At 40.6% G+C, this 16,966-nt stretch overlaps 1 protein-coding gene across 1 annotated transcript; it reads left to right on the forward strand.

The window, feature by feature from the left end:
• The first annotated feature begins 4,431 nt into the window (after positions 1–4,431).
• Positions 4,432–16,948, forward strand: LOC126212981 (piggyBac transposable element-derived protein 4-like). The gene is made up of 4 exons (XM_049940554.1): positions 4,432–4,546; positions 4,650–5,243; positions 5,364–6,110; positions 16,500–16,948. Exons 1-4 carry the CDS (start codon positions 4,432–4,434, stop codon positions 16,946–16,948), a joined length of 1,905 nt encoding a protein of 634 aa, XP_049796511.1.
• The last annotated feature ends 18 nt before the right edge of the window (positions 16,949–16,966 follow it).

Below are 16,966 nucleotides of genomic sequence, written 5' to 3' on the forward strand. Positions count from 1 at the left end.
CTCCTAAAAGTGTGAAAGACATTTTAGCCATTTTAAGAGAATCAAAAAAACCTTAATTTTACTGTTTATTGGCAACAGACTCAAATGACAGTTTTATAATGTGGCCTCATGGTCTGGACTGTCTCCAAGAATTTTTAGGTCACATGAACTCCATACATGAAAACATAAAGTTTACCATGGAAATAGGGAAATATGGTTGTCTGCCATTTTTAGACGTCTTGGTGCGGCGGAAGAGTGATGGCACACTTGGTCACTCGGTGTACAGAAAGCCCACTCATACAGACCTGTATCTACAAGCTACTAGTTGCCACCATCCAGCACAAACAATGGGCGTTCTCAAAACCTTGATCCACCGTGCCTATACTATCTCTGACGCCGACAGTCTTCAAGTGGAACTGGAACACCTGCAAAAAGTATTATTAAGGACGGCTTTTCACCTAGGCAAGTGAACAGAGTGATGAAGACCTACAAACGACGGAACAAGCAAGAGGAAGAGACCTTCAGGTCGACTGCTTATCTACCATTTATTGGGAATATTTCTTCACAGATAGGCAGAATATTGAGAAAGTATCAAGTGAGAGTCATCTTTCGTCCTCCTTCCAAAACTTCATCACTGGTGGGATCCGTTAAAGACGACCTGGGCCTGCGTAAATCAGGTGTTTACAAAATTCCGTGTGAATGCGGCAAACCATATATAGAGCAAACAACACGAACTGTGCAGGAACGCATTGTGGAACACCAACGGCATACTCGCCTTCTCCAACCCACCAAGTCCGCAATCGCCGAACATTGTATTTCCACAGACCATTCCATGAATTACAACGACACAAAAATGTTTGCCCATACATCAAACTTTTGGAGCTCGATTATCAATGAATCTGTGGAAATAAGATTGTCTGACAACGAGACTCTCATCAATCGAGATAACGGTTATCAGCTAAACTCTGCTTGGAATCCTGTTATAGAGAAACTTCGTAGTCGACGTAGTTATCTGCATAAAGATGGAAATCGACCTGAAACCGATACGCCAGGCTTTCACAGTCCAGAGCTCGAGGCGCAGCGCACGGAGCCGTTATGAACGCGCACGCTGAGCAGCGCATGCGCAATGTCACCACAGTACGGCTTTAAATAGCGGAGCTCAGCGCGTACTCGCCAGTACTACTACAGTGGCACTCACCTGAAGATGACCAGAAGACTCTGCGCCGAAATATCGTGGCAGGACGTTACTGATGTCCGGCAGTTCTCCCGTGTTTTTATGGAACAATCAATACACCGGGAAAGCTATAAACATCACATCAGGTCTGTGTTGATAACTTGTATGATGAATTCTCTGAATTCAACACTACATTACTTGAAAGTGTCAAAAAGAATGGTAGTGATGTATCAAAGTGGTTACATTTCTTTTCAGATGTACCAGAGCATAAAGCGCCAACTATTTATAAGATAGTGGAATTCTCATTCAATACACCAGGATCTAATGCTTTTGTGGAAAGAGTGTTCTCATTAATGAGTAACAAATGAAAAGAGACTAGAAACAGATGTTGTACAGAACTGATTGTGGCAGAGCTCCAAATTATGGTGAATTTTTGTCAGTTATGTAAAGAATTTCTTGAATATGTAAAACAAGATACTAAATTATTGAAAAATGTGGATACATCTATAAAATATCAGTGAAAGTTAGATGAATTTGAATAAATGTTTTTCGTATTTGTACATAAATCTCATTAACATTATATGTGGAAACATTTAAGTACACTTATTTTTATCTCTCAAAAAATATAAAAAGTTCTAAAATAGACCTTCTTCACCAAAAACGGAATAGCTTGGAAAATGCTCCGTTTTATCCCTCAAAAAAAAAAAAAATCTGGCAACCCTTGTTTCCACATGTAAGTTGACTTAAACGAGTAGTGGTGGGAGAATGCAAGTATAAGTACTACAAGTCTGTGAAAACCTGCCTTCATCTTTTTTCTGTAGTGCAGTAGTTTGTTTACAAACTTAAGTGGAGGTGACATGATTCAGTTTATTATTATTATTATGACTATTACGATTTGTATAAATAATGTAAGTCTTTGAAGATATGTGATTCAGTGGGAGGGGGCAGCAGAATGAACAGATGATATTAAACTTCCTGGCAGATTAAAACTGTGTACTGCCTTGAGTATTCAGACATTTCACAGGTATCTAACATTGTGCTCATGTTAGTTTGTATAGCCCCTCCCTCTACATATTCCTTCCACCTTTTAGCCTTCTCTTCTTTGCGTAGTTCTGGCTTGCCAAATGAGCTCTTGACAGTTTCTTTTCTGTTGAGCGAAGTTTTCTTTCTTATATAATTTCAGCATTTATGTTTTCCATGCGCCAAATCGCAGTTGCAACTTTTAGTTACGTGTCAAAGCCATTTTTTTTAGACATTTATATTCCCTACAGCCTATTTTATTTGCTGCATTTTTATATTTTCCGCTTTTGTCAATTACATTCAGTATATCAAGTTTTATACAAGGATTCCTGCTCTACCTTTTTCCCATTTACATCATCTGCTGCATTCACCACTTCTTCTCTCGAAGATATCCATTCGTATTACAGTGGATTCCTTCCCCGTGTCAGTCACTCGTTACCTAATGACCCTTTAAGATTAACGAAAACCTCTGGGTCTTAACTTATTCAGCTTCCATCTCCTTAATTTGCTGCTGTTTACTATCTTTTTAGTTGTAAACCAATAAATTATCATTGGTCTGTGTCTGCACTGAGAAATGTCTTACAATTTAAAATCTAGTTTTGAAAACTCTGTTCCAAATATGCATCCTTATTTCATAACTCTTAAGCAAAGTATTGGCGATGATTAAATTGTGTTCTGTGCAAAATTCTATCAGGTCTCTTCCCCTTTCATCCCTTCCCCTGGCCTATGTTTTCCTACTATTTTCTCTTCCTATAATTGCCACCTAATTCCAGTCTCTCGTAATGAATAATCTCTTTTATCATACATTGTTTCAATCTGTTCATCACCTGTGGCATAGGTAGCCATGGAAACTGTGATGTGAGTGTTAGCGTTGTGTCTATCTTGGTAATTAAATGTTAGTGGCAGTTTAGAGATGGAGCTGAGTTCTGTGATACTACTTCGTTGGCAGTTTTAGTAGCTAACGCTCGAAGAGTGGTTAAAATACATTATCTTAACATAGCAAATATTGAGAATCAACTATAAGATATTTTCAATTATAAATAAATGACTATTGCATAACAGCTAAAGTACTATCATTACAGTAAGCTGCGTTTAGGTACTGCAATTTGCAATACTAAAAACTGTTATGATAAGTTTCTGTTCTGGGGCGATCGGTTTTCTAAATGAAGTAGTGAACAATCTTTGATGTTAATCATCAAATCTGTTTATGGTGAAGTAAGAAAACATGAATAATGAAATGTGTAAAAGAGTACATCGTAAAGATAATAAAAAAATTGGTATGCCTTCACCCAATATCGCGTTTCCTTCACGGTAATCAAATGTCCAGCACGTTTCAATAGGTCCTACCCCATATCTCAGTGGCGATCCGTCATTGGCTGTGGCTACTGTCCCACTTCCAGATGGGAACACCAATTCCGCGAGCTGCCGCGTCACCTCACAAAACGCTTCCGCTGGCGATGCCGCGCTGTAATGGGAATCAGCGTTTATTGTCTTTTTGTCAGGTATATGCACGGATGAACCGGTTAAACCATCTAAATACTCCTTTAGTGGGGCTGGTCTCTGGGTGAAAACGAGATACTAATACGTGTTTGCTGTTGTATGTATTGACAAATTATTTCATTTCATGCTGCAGAAGTACGACACATTGTCAGTTAAGATTATCCGAGGCCTTCCTGCCCTTGAGAAGTAATCTTCCATTATTCTCCTCATGATTAGGGCTGAGGTTACTGATCTTATAGCATATAATTTGACGTATTTACAAAAGACTTCATAAAATGCTCTTACATATTTCACTTCCTCCTTTCCTTGCAGATATGGGCCAGCTGCATCCACTGATTCAGGTGGTTACATCGAAATGATAGGATGTAACTTGCTTATTTAGTGTGTGTGGCTTTTTGGCATATTACACATTTTCTGATCACTTGTTGTATCCCACATCTTGGTGATTTTGTCTGTACAGTTGGATACACCGTAGTGCCCCGCAAGTTATGAGTGCACTTAACACTCTAAGCGCCAAGCCCGTAAAATTTACGGGCCTGGGATCGCGCGAAAATCACCAAGCCCGTAAAATTTACGGGCCGCTACATTTAATTTCATTCAAAACACTGCAACGTTATTTCTACGGGTTTGGCCAGCGCTATACGTTTTTCAGATGTTTATTAACAAAATGCGTCCATAGATGTCACGGCAGCGCTGTAATTCATGTTAAAACTTATCTTTGCGTTCTCAGTCTGTATATCATTCAGTTGTTTGTCATCATGTTTCGGCGCGGTTTATCAGACGCAGAAATTGCGGATTTGATCAATCATAGCGACACTCTGGATAATGTAGAGAGTGATTCAGACGATTCTGAATGCAATGGTGTGTTTGAAGGTACGTATTTCCGAATTTTCCACGTAATTGTGCAGTACGCACATATCTGTTGAACATGTGTAAACGATGTATGTAGTTACACATAATGTGATATTCTTTTTAGAAGACGAGATTGATGACAGTTTGTCTTCAGATGAAGACGAGAATGATGTTGAAGGTGTTGCTTCAAATCCAGCAGCTGTGCCGTATCCGAAAGACAGTGAGTGGACTGCAGTTGACACCTACCGACCTCTGCCTGTCAACACGACACCCAGGCAGATACTAGTGGATATTGATGAGTCGAGTTCTGTACTGGATTGCAGTAAAGTGTTCCTTACTGACAGTGACGTAAATGAACTCAAGAGACAGACAAATTTGTATGCATCACAGACAATACAGAAGAAAAGAAGAGGAAATAATCTGAAGCCCCATTCAGTTTTGAGTTCGTGGAAGCCAGTGACTATAAGTGAGATGAGGCGTTTCTTGGGTATTATTTTCCACATGTGTGTTTCGAAAAAGCCAAAAATTGCGGACCATTGGAGCACTAATCCTGTTCTTAGTTGTAACTTTTGTCCCCATGTCATGAGCCGTTTGCGTTTCACTCAGATACTGTCATGCTTGCATCTTGTTGACAATTCAAATCAGAAAAAACCAGGCGAAGATGGATTTCATCCACTTTACAAAGTTTTGCCATATTATAATAATTTGAAGGAGCGATGTATCCAGGCATATCGTCCCTCAGAAAAAGTGACAATTGATGAAGGAATTTGCCCATTTCGAGGTCGTGTGAGTTTCCGTGTTTACATGCAAAATAAGCCTCATAAGTATGGACTGAAAGTATATGCTGTTGCTGAAGCCAGTAGTGGCTATGTTGTAAATTTTGAAGTTTATGCTGGTAAGCGTATTGTTGACAATTCTTCGTCTGCGGTTATTTTGCGATTGTTGTCTGACAGCAGCTTGCTGAACAAAGGCCACACTGTGTATTTAGATCGATTTTATTCCAGTCCAGAGCTATTTCAGCAACTGGCAGAGAAAGGCACTGGAGCTGTTGGTACTGTGAACAAATCCAGGAAAGGATTGCCTAAAGATTTAGTATCTGCTAAGCTGAAAAAGGGCGAAATGTCTTTTCGGCGTAAAGATAATGTATTGGCAATGAAGTGGAAAGATAAGAGAGATGTGTATACATTGTCTACAAGGCATCAAGCAACATTTGGTACGCATACTAAGAGAAATGGGTCTGTAGTATTGAAACCACTTCAGGTACTTGATTACAACCTCAATAAAATTGGAGTGGATATTGGAGACCAACGCCTGCAGTACAATCCGTTCCAGCACAGAACTGTGAAATGGTGGCGAAAATTATATTTCCATTTGCTGCTTATGGGAGTATCAAATGCATTTTGGCTGTACAATGCAGTGCACAGGAAGAAAATTACAATAACAGACTTTATAACAGTGCTTGCAGTTCAGCTTGTTGAAGACGACACACTTGAATTCATTCCAAGAAATGAAGGAACTGTAGGTCGGCTAACAAAGAGACATTTTTTGCAGCACATACCTGCAACTACTAAGAAGTATGCTGCTCGTGTGTGTCACGTGTGCAGTTCCAGGAGCAAGAAACAGAGTGGCAAGGCTTCTCGCAAAGAGACACGATACGAATGTGAACAGTGTGGCGTTGCACTCTGCCTGGAACCTTGCTTTAAAATTTTCCACACTAAAAAACAATATGATTCTGTGTGAAATTTATATGTAATACTGTATACTATCAGAAACATGTAATGTAGTGCCACAATTTTGGTTAAAAATAAATCACAATTGTATTCCCTTATTCGTATGACTTTTTCTAAATTCTTAAAACATCTAAGTGATTTCTATAACTGTACCTTAAAGCTGTGCATTGTAAAGTAGTTTCTTTCACTCAGAATTAAAGTAGAAATGTGCAGCTTCAAGATGGTACCAAATTTGCCACAATCCAAACAGTAGATTTGATGCAGTAATTTTTTTAATATTGGTAAAATTGCCCGGTTTCTAGGGACGGGTGCATAAAATAGGCCTGGTACAGAGAGTGTTAATAAAGTTATCAACGTAGTCCTCTGGTAAGCACACACACCAATTTTCTTGTTCTGGTGTGCATATATGAAATAGCACTACTTGGTGTATCGTGTAGACCTTATTTACATTTGTGTACCTAGCTTTTTCCTTACCTTTTTCCAGCACTGATCCTCTTCTTGCAGCTACTCTGTGCTGCGGCACATTTTTACGTAGTACAGTCATAGGTTCGGTCGTGCATTAGTAAGACTCTAATATCTGAGGTCTGCTCAGTAATTTTCAAAATTTAATTCAAAACATGTGGCACTCTCGATAGTGCATTGGCTATTATGTTTTGTTCATCCCTAATGTACACTATTTTAAAACAAAATTCTTGTAAATATAGACACCATTGAGTTACCCTTCTTTGTAGTAGTTTCCAGGTTAGGAGAAATGAGAGAGCTTGGTGATTACAATAATCGTTTGTGTACCACCCACACATGGCAGTGAGTGCTTTGAGTCCAGTTACAGATTATGCCCACTTGCAATCTGTAATCATTCTACATGTGAAACTAATGATACTTGGTGTTTGATTACTATTTATCTCCTTGATTTGGAGAAAACATGCCCCCAGGCCTTGTGATGATGTTTCTGTACTTAGACAAAATTCCTGGTTCCTGTCAGGGTGGTTTAATATATCGGCATTGACAAGTGTCTTCTTTATAGTTCCAAAATCTTTTTGTCATTGACTTATCTATAACTAAGTACTGTTTTACTGAGTAAGTTCAACAGTGTGTCACTCTTTAAGAGCTGGTTGGACACGAAATTCTTAAAGAATGAGGACAGGCCTAAATATGCTTGAGGTGTTTCTTGTTTTGCAGAGGTGAGAAGTATCTAATGGCATGCAGTTTCCCAGAATCAGGCAAGATACCTTGAGGTGAAATAACGTGTCCTAAAAATTAATCCTTTCTTTTCCGAATTCTCACTTTTTCAAGTTTGCAGTTACCCCATACTCAGAAAAACGGCAAAGCACCTTTGCTATTACACATAGGTGCTCTTCCCATGTGGGAGTCGAATTCAAAAGGTCACCTACATATCCTGTAACTTGGCTAAGCAGCTACAGGCCCAATACCTTATCGAAGGCTGCAATAAAAACACCAGCCAAAAGGTAACACACATAATTCATAACTTCTTCCCCCACATATAAATGGTGTATACGTTTTGTTCTCATGGTGCAAGGCTATTTTCCTGTAGGATCCTTTGAGATCCAGCAAGGTAAGAAACTGAACTCTATGAAACTTCAGGAACTGCTGTTCTAAATTTTTTAGTCGTGTCCTCACTGGGACAATAATTTTGTTTACGCCCATTCTACCAAGTACTAACCACATTGCCATCTGGGTGTGCAATTGATAATGCTAGACTACAGTAGGGTAAGTGGGAAGGTTCTATTACCTCACCCTCCCCCCAGTCGATCATGCATTCCATTTCCTTCCTTACAGCTTCCTTTTGTGCCCACAGTATGGGGTAAGATGAACAATTTAATATTTTTTTTGTGGGATCTAAAATTTAAAAAACCTCTCTCACACCGGCCTGATTTAGCTTCACTGATCAGGATAGTAAAAACATGCGTATATTAAGGGAATTTTCATTCACAAAGCAGGCTTATCACATTCACACAGTTAAATACTGTTCTATCCTGATTAAATTGAGCTTAACTTAAATTCCTTAAGGCAGTGAAGCAATTTCGAAGTCTCGGTGCGACGAAAATTGTCAGTCGATCTCCTGAAAACATTTGTAATAATTATTAATTTTCGGTGATCACATGGGGAAGACCGGAGATCTGCTGGTAAGACCGTGTTAGCCTATTTATTTGAAGTAATAAACTGGATATCTTGAGCATACAAAACGGCAGGTTCGTCCAGTGTAAATCAGACGTTCCCCACTGATCCCATGCAACACAGCGTAGTAAGCAGACACTGTCAATAATAATCAGTTAAATAATACGCGAACACCCTTACTTTAGTTTAGTTCATGTATTAAATTCCCTCTCATACAGAATCTCATCAAGATGGCGACTAGCTCAACAATACATACATATACATCCTCCTTCTTTCACGGCTAATCGGCAAGATCTCCTCCATTCTTTTCATAAGAGAAAACATAGATAGCAGAGAAGCTATTCCATGGAGTAAATGGACGCTCCATGGAATAATAGGGCTTGAAACTAATTTTCATTGATAATCATCGTATATTAAAGTTTAGGAATCGGTAAGATAAGAAGAGATATTTCGAGATATGTACTGAGTTATATAATTTATAAAATTTCTGAAAATATCGCGGAGAGACCCCTGCAAGAGACATTACAACAAAATGTTTCATGGGGTAGACATCCGTGTTGTAGGCATAATCTGTTACTACTCTTGGTCTTTCATCAAACAGATGAGCACATTGTTGGATAAGTACAGTTAACTCTACCCATTGTGTCTCATACAAACAACTACATTCGTTGACCTTTTCCTGTATTGCTAATACATCTATGTTCTCTGTTAAAGTGTTTGTGTTTTTGCTCATCAAGTAATACTATCTCAGGATCAGGAAAGTGGATATTGTGATCTGGCTTAAAAATAAAAATATTCCTCACAGTATAAACCAGACAAGAGCCGATTGCCTGCAGCCCATTGATTGATACATATCAGGTGACAGAAAGTGAAAATTTGATTGTCTTGGTCGGAAATTGTTAGCTACAACAGGCAGAAGATGTGCTTTGTTGGTGCTGCACGTTTTAGCGATTTTGATCGAAAAAACTCACTCTGCAGTGTTCCTCTTCGGCACGCCAGTGTAGAAGTGTGCACAGAATCAGTTGAGTGAAAAATCCGTGCAATACGCATGTACATATGTATATGAAAATCGAATTCGGAATTTACCATTGTGTGAGACCGCGTGTACAAGATCTTGTGCCAATTTAATGTTTCAGATTCGCATACTTTACTATTCGTGTCGCTTCTGCAGAAACTTTCATTGATTTATAAATACCCTTTTGTATTGTGATCTATTGAGAAATTTCGAACATTCGCGAATGCCGCGATAAGCTCGTACTGTTATCGTCAATTGTAGGCTTAAACTTGATTATGCTCTTTTAAAATTGTGGTTCACAGAATACATCAACCCTGAAGTTCAGTGTATATCAACGCAAATGCACGTGCGTTTTGAGAATTTTCGGAAGCTCCACTGTCCTTTACATAATCTGCGAGCAATTTGCACTAAATCGGCGTTTGTGATTTAGATACTGTAGAAAATTTTCTAACGTATTGTGTTACATCTAGTTTCCCCTTAAAAAGGAGTAGCCCTTCATATTATTTGCATTTATTGTAAATTAGATTTTTTTCGAGTTTGCTATAGCTATAATTAACATCAAAACTGTTTAAGGAAGTAGTAATTTTACCACAGGTTTTTGTGTTGCCTTAACAGAAATCTGGTTTTTTGTATTTGTTTCAATTCTCATATAAGGAATTAGCAACATTTTGGCTCCACAAATTAAAAGATGATTAATGGGCTTAATTTAAAGTTATTTATTCACTGTCTTGTAGTACATAGCACCAGCCAAAACGCAGCCCCACTGTGAACGCTGTTCTTAAACATGGGATGAGTTGGTTGACGTTCGTTAGCAGCTGGAAATCGCCTTGACTACTGTTAAACGATTGACAGCTGCTGCGAATTGGTGTGTCGAAAGAGTTCCCATGAGTCGTGTACCTCTTATACACATACCAGAGGTACTTTATGTACTATCCTGCCCTGTGGATCCTGTTTACTCTACACAAAGTACAGGATCTGTCATTACCCGTCCATTTGGCTGCGAGTGGCATGTCAGTGGTAGATCTAGGTGTCCTGCACAGGGTCAAGGGGGACCAGGGAGGACTGGGTGTTGTACTGGTCCCCCTAACCAACATGTCTGAGGTGTTGTACTTCAATTTCACTGAAACTGAGTGAGCAGGACTCACTTCACCTTTTTTCTTAAAACTATTTTTTTTTCGGTGTCAGGAGGAGACAAACACAAAAGGGTATGCACCTATTACTCCTCGGCAGTTCAAATATATGGCAAATTATGGTACTCTTTAGGGAAACAGCAGCAAGGGCGAGGAAAGGAAACCGGGTGCACTCAGTATGTATGCCTGGATGCCGCATTCAACATGTTGGAGAGACTATTACAACAGCCATTGCGTGAACAGGGTGCAACCACCTACGGATTGTGGCACACGTTTTAACAACTAACAAAACTGTAATTCTCTCAATTAACTGTTGGACAATTAGAGTCTCCCTTAATGATTACAGTCTGATTGGGGAACTGAGGTTTTGTCTAAAGTTTTCTGTTATATCAGGAGATGAGTCTGATGGGCGATAGAAGGATTTAAGAATCATTTTCTGCCCAGCCCTGATAATGAGTCTTGTCTGAACAATCTCACATGCAGCTTGAATTTCTATCTTGGTGGCTTTAAGTTTCTTGTCTTCTGCAACAAATTCACCATCACCATTTCCCATTAGCCTATCCTTTCGATATACACTTAAATTTTCCCCCAAAATGGCACTGCTGTCAATTTAAGGTTTCAATCATCTAGTTCACTCCTTCCATTCGACTCAGAACAAAAGAGCCACAGTCAGTTCTGGAGTCAATGCTGCAAATGTGAGCTTCGTTGAAACTCCATGCACAAAGCTGGTCTTCTTAGCCTTCTCTGACACTCGCTGGAATGACCCAAGAATGATCTTAAAGTCCACATTACAATGCCTGTGAAACTCTACTAAAAGCCTTCTGTAAAAACTACCTAGAACAGATAGCTATGAACACCGCTCATGGTGGAAATACATTGGGTCTCACAGCAACAAATGGACTTCAACTGTCTGAGGATGACAACATCGAAATTGGTATCAGTTACCATGAAGCGGTTGTGGCAACAATGATTACCAAAGTACAAACGACAACTAAAACAAGAAGAAAGATATAAATGTTCAGTAAATTACATAAAAAATCTGCAGTGTCATATCTCAATGAGGAAGCTGAAACTTTCAGCATGTAGAGGAACTATGGCTCAAGTTTAAAAGTTGACCATGCACTTGATAGATATGCACCCAGTCGAACAGTTCATAATGGGATTGAACTTCCATGGTATACAGTCACTCTAAATAAATACCTAAAGAAACAGCAATTACTACATAACAGGTGTAAAATGAAGTGTAGGGCTATAGATAGAGAGATGTTGAACGAAACGCATTTGACTGTCAAGAGAGCAATGTGTGATGCCTTCAGTGACTACCGTAGAAGAATACTGTCAAGTGATCTTCCACACAACCTTAACAAATTCTGGTCATATGTAAAGGCTGTTAGTGGCACCAAAGTTAGTGTCCAGTCCCTAGCGAATGAGACAGGGACTGAAACTGAGGGTAGCAAAGCAAAAGTTGAAATGCCTAACTATGAGTGTCAGCGGTGTTGAGAAACAGGTGAAATCATTAAAACTGAACAAAGCTCCAGGGCCCAATGGAATCCCTGTCAGATTCTATACTGAGTCTGTGGCTGAGTTATCCTGTCTCCTAACTATAATCTATACCTCTTGAGAAAAGGGACAGGTCACACCTGTCTACAAGTGAGCAGAAGTGATCCACAGAACCACCGTCCAATATCCTTGGCATCGATTTGCTGCAGAATCTTAGACCATATTGAGCTCAAACATGATGAGGTATCTTTATCAGAATGACTTCCTCAATGCCAACAGCATGGGTTTCGTAAACATCTACACTCCTGGAAATTGAAATAAGAACACCGTGAATTCATTGTCCCAGGAAGGGGAAACTTTATTGACACATTCCTGGGGTCAGATACATCACATGATCACACTGACAGAACCACAGGCACATAGACACAGGCAACAGAGCATGCACAATGTCGGCACTAGTACAGTGTATATCCACCTTTCGCAGCAATGCAGGCTGCTATTCTCCCATGGAGACGATCGTAGAGATGCTGGATGTAGTCCTGTGGAACGGCTTGCCATGCCATTTCCACCTGGCGCCTCAATTGGACCAGCGTTCGTGCTGGACGTGCAGACCGCGTGAGACGACGCTTCATCCAGTCCCAAACATGCTCAATGGGGGACAGATCCGGAGATCTTGCTGGCCAGGGTAGTTGACTTACACCTTCTAGAGCACGTTGGGTGGCACGGGATACATGCGGACGTGCATTGTCCTGTTGGAACAGCAAGTTCCCTTGCCGGTCTAGGAATGGTAGAACGATGGGTTCGATGACGGTTTGGATGTACCGTGCACTATTCAGTGTCCCCTCGACGATCACCAGTGGTGTACGGCCAGTGTAGGAGATCGCTCCCCACACCATGATGCCGGGTGTTGGCCCTGTGTGCCTCGGTCGTATGCAGTCCTGATTGTGGCGCTTACCTACACGGCGCCAAACACGCATACGACCATCATTGGCACCAAGGCAGAAGCGACTCTCATCGCTGAAGACGACACGTCTCCATTCGTCCCTCCATTCACGCCTGTCGCGACACCACTGGAGGCGGGCTGCACGATGTTGGGGCGTGAGCGGAAGACGGCCTAACGGTGTGTGGGACCGTAGCCCAGCGTCATGGAGACGGTTGCAAATGGTCCTCGCCGATACCCCAGGAGCAACAGTGTCCCTAATTTGCTGGGAAGTGGCGGTGCGGTCCCCTACGGCACTGCGTAGGATCCTACGGTCTTGGCGTGCATCCGTGCGTCGCTGCGGTCCGGTCCCAGGTCGACGGGCACGTGCACCTTCCGCCGACCACTGGAGACAACATCGATGTACTGTGGAGACCTCACGCCCCACGTGTTGAGCAATTCGGCGGTACGTCCACCCGGCCTCCCGCATGCCCACTATACGCCCTCGCTCAAAGTCCGTCAACTGCACATACGGTTCACGTCCACGCTGTCGCGGCATGCTACCAGTGTTAAAGACTGCTATGGAGCTCCGTATGCCACGGCAAACTGGCTGACACTGACGGCGGCGGTGCACAAATGCTGCGCAGCTAGCGCCATTCGACGGCCAACACCGCGGTTCCTGGTGTGTCCGCTGTGCCGTGCGTGTGATCATTGCTTGTACAGCCCTCTCGCAGTGTCCGGAGCAAGTATGGTGGGTCTGACACACCGGTGTCAATGTGTTCTTTTTTCCATTTCCAGGAGTGTATCATATAAAACCCAACTCGCACGTTTCTCATATGACATACTGAAAGCTTTGTATCAAGGCAATCAGGTAGAGAGAGCATTTATTGATTTCCGAAAAGCATTTGATTATCACACCTACCCTTATTGTCAAAAGTACTATCGTATGTGTCTGGACTGAGGACTTTTTGGTAGGCAGAACATAGCTTGTCATCGTCAGAAGTAGAAGTAACTTAAGGTGTGCCCTGGGGAAGTGTGTTCATGTCGTATATTAATGACCTTGTGGACAATGTTAATAGTAAAATCAGGCTTTTTGGCAGATGATGCAGCTATCTATAGAGAAGTACAATATACAGTAAAAGAAGCCGCATAAATGTTCTGTCAGATCTTGATAAGATTTCAAAGTGGTGCAGAGATTGGCAACTTGCTCTAAATGTTCAGAAATGTAAAATTTTGCGCTTCACAAAACAAAAATCATAATATCCTATGACTATAATACCAATGAGTCACTGTTGGAATCGGAAAAATCGTACAAATACTGGGTGTAACACGTTTTAGGGACATGAAATGGAACGATCACATAGGTTCAGTCATGTGTAAAGCAGATGGTAGACTTCTGTTTATTGGTAGAGTACTGGGGAAGTGCAATCAGTCTATGAAGGAGATTGCTTACAAATCACTCGTGTAAACACTTCTACAATATGGGTTATAGCTGCAGTGGACGCAGTGTCGTCGAGATGTGACGTAAGATTGATCGAAATGAGTTTTAAATTTTTTTAGACCCTCTCGTAGATACGATGTACCGTAGGCACATTAACCTGATTGTTGTTGACTGCAACACATTTCGGCAACGTGGATTTGTTTGCCCGCTCTCTGCCGTCAAGCATGCGCAAGCTTCCCTATCGCTCTGCCTCCGTGTCCGGAGGTCCCTTCTACTTGAAGAGGGCTGTTTGATTTATCCATCAGCTTTGTCAAATCACTATAGCACTGTTTAAGGGGAGTTGGAATGCCCTATCTCGCCAATGTTAAATTTGCTAACTTTGTGTACCTTTTTCTTTGGAACTATTATCTTCAGAACTTTGAAATTCTGGCAGAGGTTTTCAGCATATATTGTGAGCCCACTGAACTAGAACCAATGTTTTCTTTTTGTTGGTATAGTATTTATGAATTTTTTACCATTAAGCCATTTTTTATTGGAAAAAGTATAACATAAACTTCCCTAGTTCAGAGAATAAGCCAGTTCTTGTCATGATTCTAGTTCAGTGGCCTCTTTGAACTGTTTTGCAGCATTTCTGAAAATTTGAATGTTGTTGGTTGAGTGGTTTATGAGATAAAGGTACATGTAACACTAAAAATGTCAAATGCCAGAAAATGCGATTAAAGTAATTTATTATGAAAATTCACAAATACCTTTTATTCTATTATCAAAAGTGTCCAGCAGAGTAATCAGGGTCATCTTCTAGTTCTTCTTCTTCACCTAGAAGCTTTCTTCTCCTTGCTGCCCTTGCTTTTTTTGTATTAAATTCAGCTGCATACTGAGCCTTCCTTACTCGCACGCTGTCCAGAAGCTGAAGACCTCTGATGGTGTTGATACCAGGAGCAATGCCGAGCCTTGCCATGACCTTTAGCCTACCCATATGACCATCATTGAATGAAATAACAGCATCACTGACTCCCCATTTCAATGTTTTTATCCCAACAAATACATTCTTAGGTACACGAGTCCAAATGAGGTTGTTGAACGACTCGTTTTGATTCTGGGTACAACCATGAAGACATTTTCGCAGAAGATCAGGATGCCCCAAGTCTCTATATATTGGTTTAATTACTTCCATAACAGCCAATGGAATATAATTTTTATGGTGATAAGGATCCCCAGTAGCTTGAGATTTTCTATAATTGCACCATGACTGAGGACCATCTGGACAAGCAAAATGTTGAGGATTATCATCAGTTGATGATCGATGTAAATATGTGGCCCATACAGCTTGTCTCATTTCCTGCAAATTATTTGCATTATTTCTTATTGCCATACCATAGTATTGTTGTAATTCATTTATAATTTTATCTGACAGGCGACCTCTAATGGTTTTACCATCTGACAAAATTTTGTCCTTCAGATTCTGTTTCAGTTTCCTTAGACGAGTGCCCATTCGTTTCTGAACATGACCGACACATTCTAGTTTAGTTATTGTCTTATTGACATATGGCATGGATTCTGTAACACTTTTGTATGCCTTGGAGTCCCCATCTCCAAGGAATTTTGTGTAAAATACTCCCCGTTCTTTTTCTGATCTGCTAAACATTTTCACAGCAGCGGCAGCCTCCATGCCTCCACTCGTACCTTCATAATTCTTGCTACATATGTGAGCTGCTTCTTTCTTACCAGATGCACAATGGTAACAATGTTTAGTGAGCACTTCATAGTCCAAAACTTTACCGCTGTCCACACTAGTAACAGTAGCAACAGCATTTTTGGATGTGTGACCCCTTTTCTGCCAGGTTCCATCAAAAGCAACAGGGATATCTGGGTTTCCTTCATTTATATATTTTGCTTCACTGGCAGCAGCTTTCATTGATAAATCTGCTACAGACTGAACAGCATCTCCTATCACTTCAGTGTAATTGTCAATTTTAGCAGGTGGAGGTGGAAGATTCATTATGGCACAAAATGTTTGAGCAGCAGTATGTCCTTTACCAATTGCTCTCATTGCATACATTAGCCTGATATTACTCTCAAACAAATTGCTACTGCATGTTTTAGAGCTCCAAAAACAGGTCTCATTTTCACAACTGGCACAAACTATAGCAATTTTGCAGGAAAGTCCTATAGAGTTTGTTATGTTCATATCAAAAGAACCTCCACAAAGATTACAACACAAACATTTCTTCATAAACTCAGTAAAAACAGGAAAGTCGACTAAAACATATTGTTCATTAGAAGCTTCATCTGTAATTTCACTTGCACAGTTTGATAACTTCTTTTTTGATGCACTGGTGGGCGTGTCTCCTTCACACATCTCAGCTGTACAAACGTCAGAACTTTCACCAGCATCAACAGGTGCTGAAGCAGAATCACTTGAACAAACGTTATTTGTAAATCTATTACCGCGAAACTTTCGCTTTTTAAATAATGATGCACTCCTAGGCATCGTAGAAACTACGCACTCACCACTGAAAGTCAAAACAAGACAGATAACAAACTCCAAATGAGCGACAAACTAAACTCGA

Source organism: Schistocerca nitens, chromosome 1 (assembly GCF_023898315.1).
Source record: "Schistocerca nitens isolate TAMUIC-IGC-003100 chromosome 1, iqSchNite1.1, whole genome shotgun sequence".
In the NCBI taxonomy this organism is placed as follows: domain Eukaryota; kingdom Metazoa; phylum Arthropoda; class Insecta; order Orthoptera; family Acrididae; genus Schistocerca; species Schistocerca nitens.

Bases quoted from the DNA above. Each gene is read 5' to 3' on its own strand.
- LOC126212981 (XM_049940554.1), top strand. From the start codon at position 4,432: ATGTTTCGGCGCGGTTTATCAGACGCAGAAATTGCGGATTTGATCAAT. The intron at 4,547-4,649 runs GTACGTATTTCC...TATTCTTTTTAG, and splicing joins ATGCAATGGTGTGTTTGAAG to AAGACGAGATTGATGACAGT. The intron at 6,111-16,499 runs GTGTGTGTCACG...TGCATGTTTTAG, and splicing joins TACTAAGAAGTATGCTGCTC to AGCTCCAAAAACAGGTCTCA.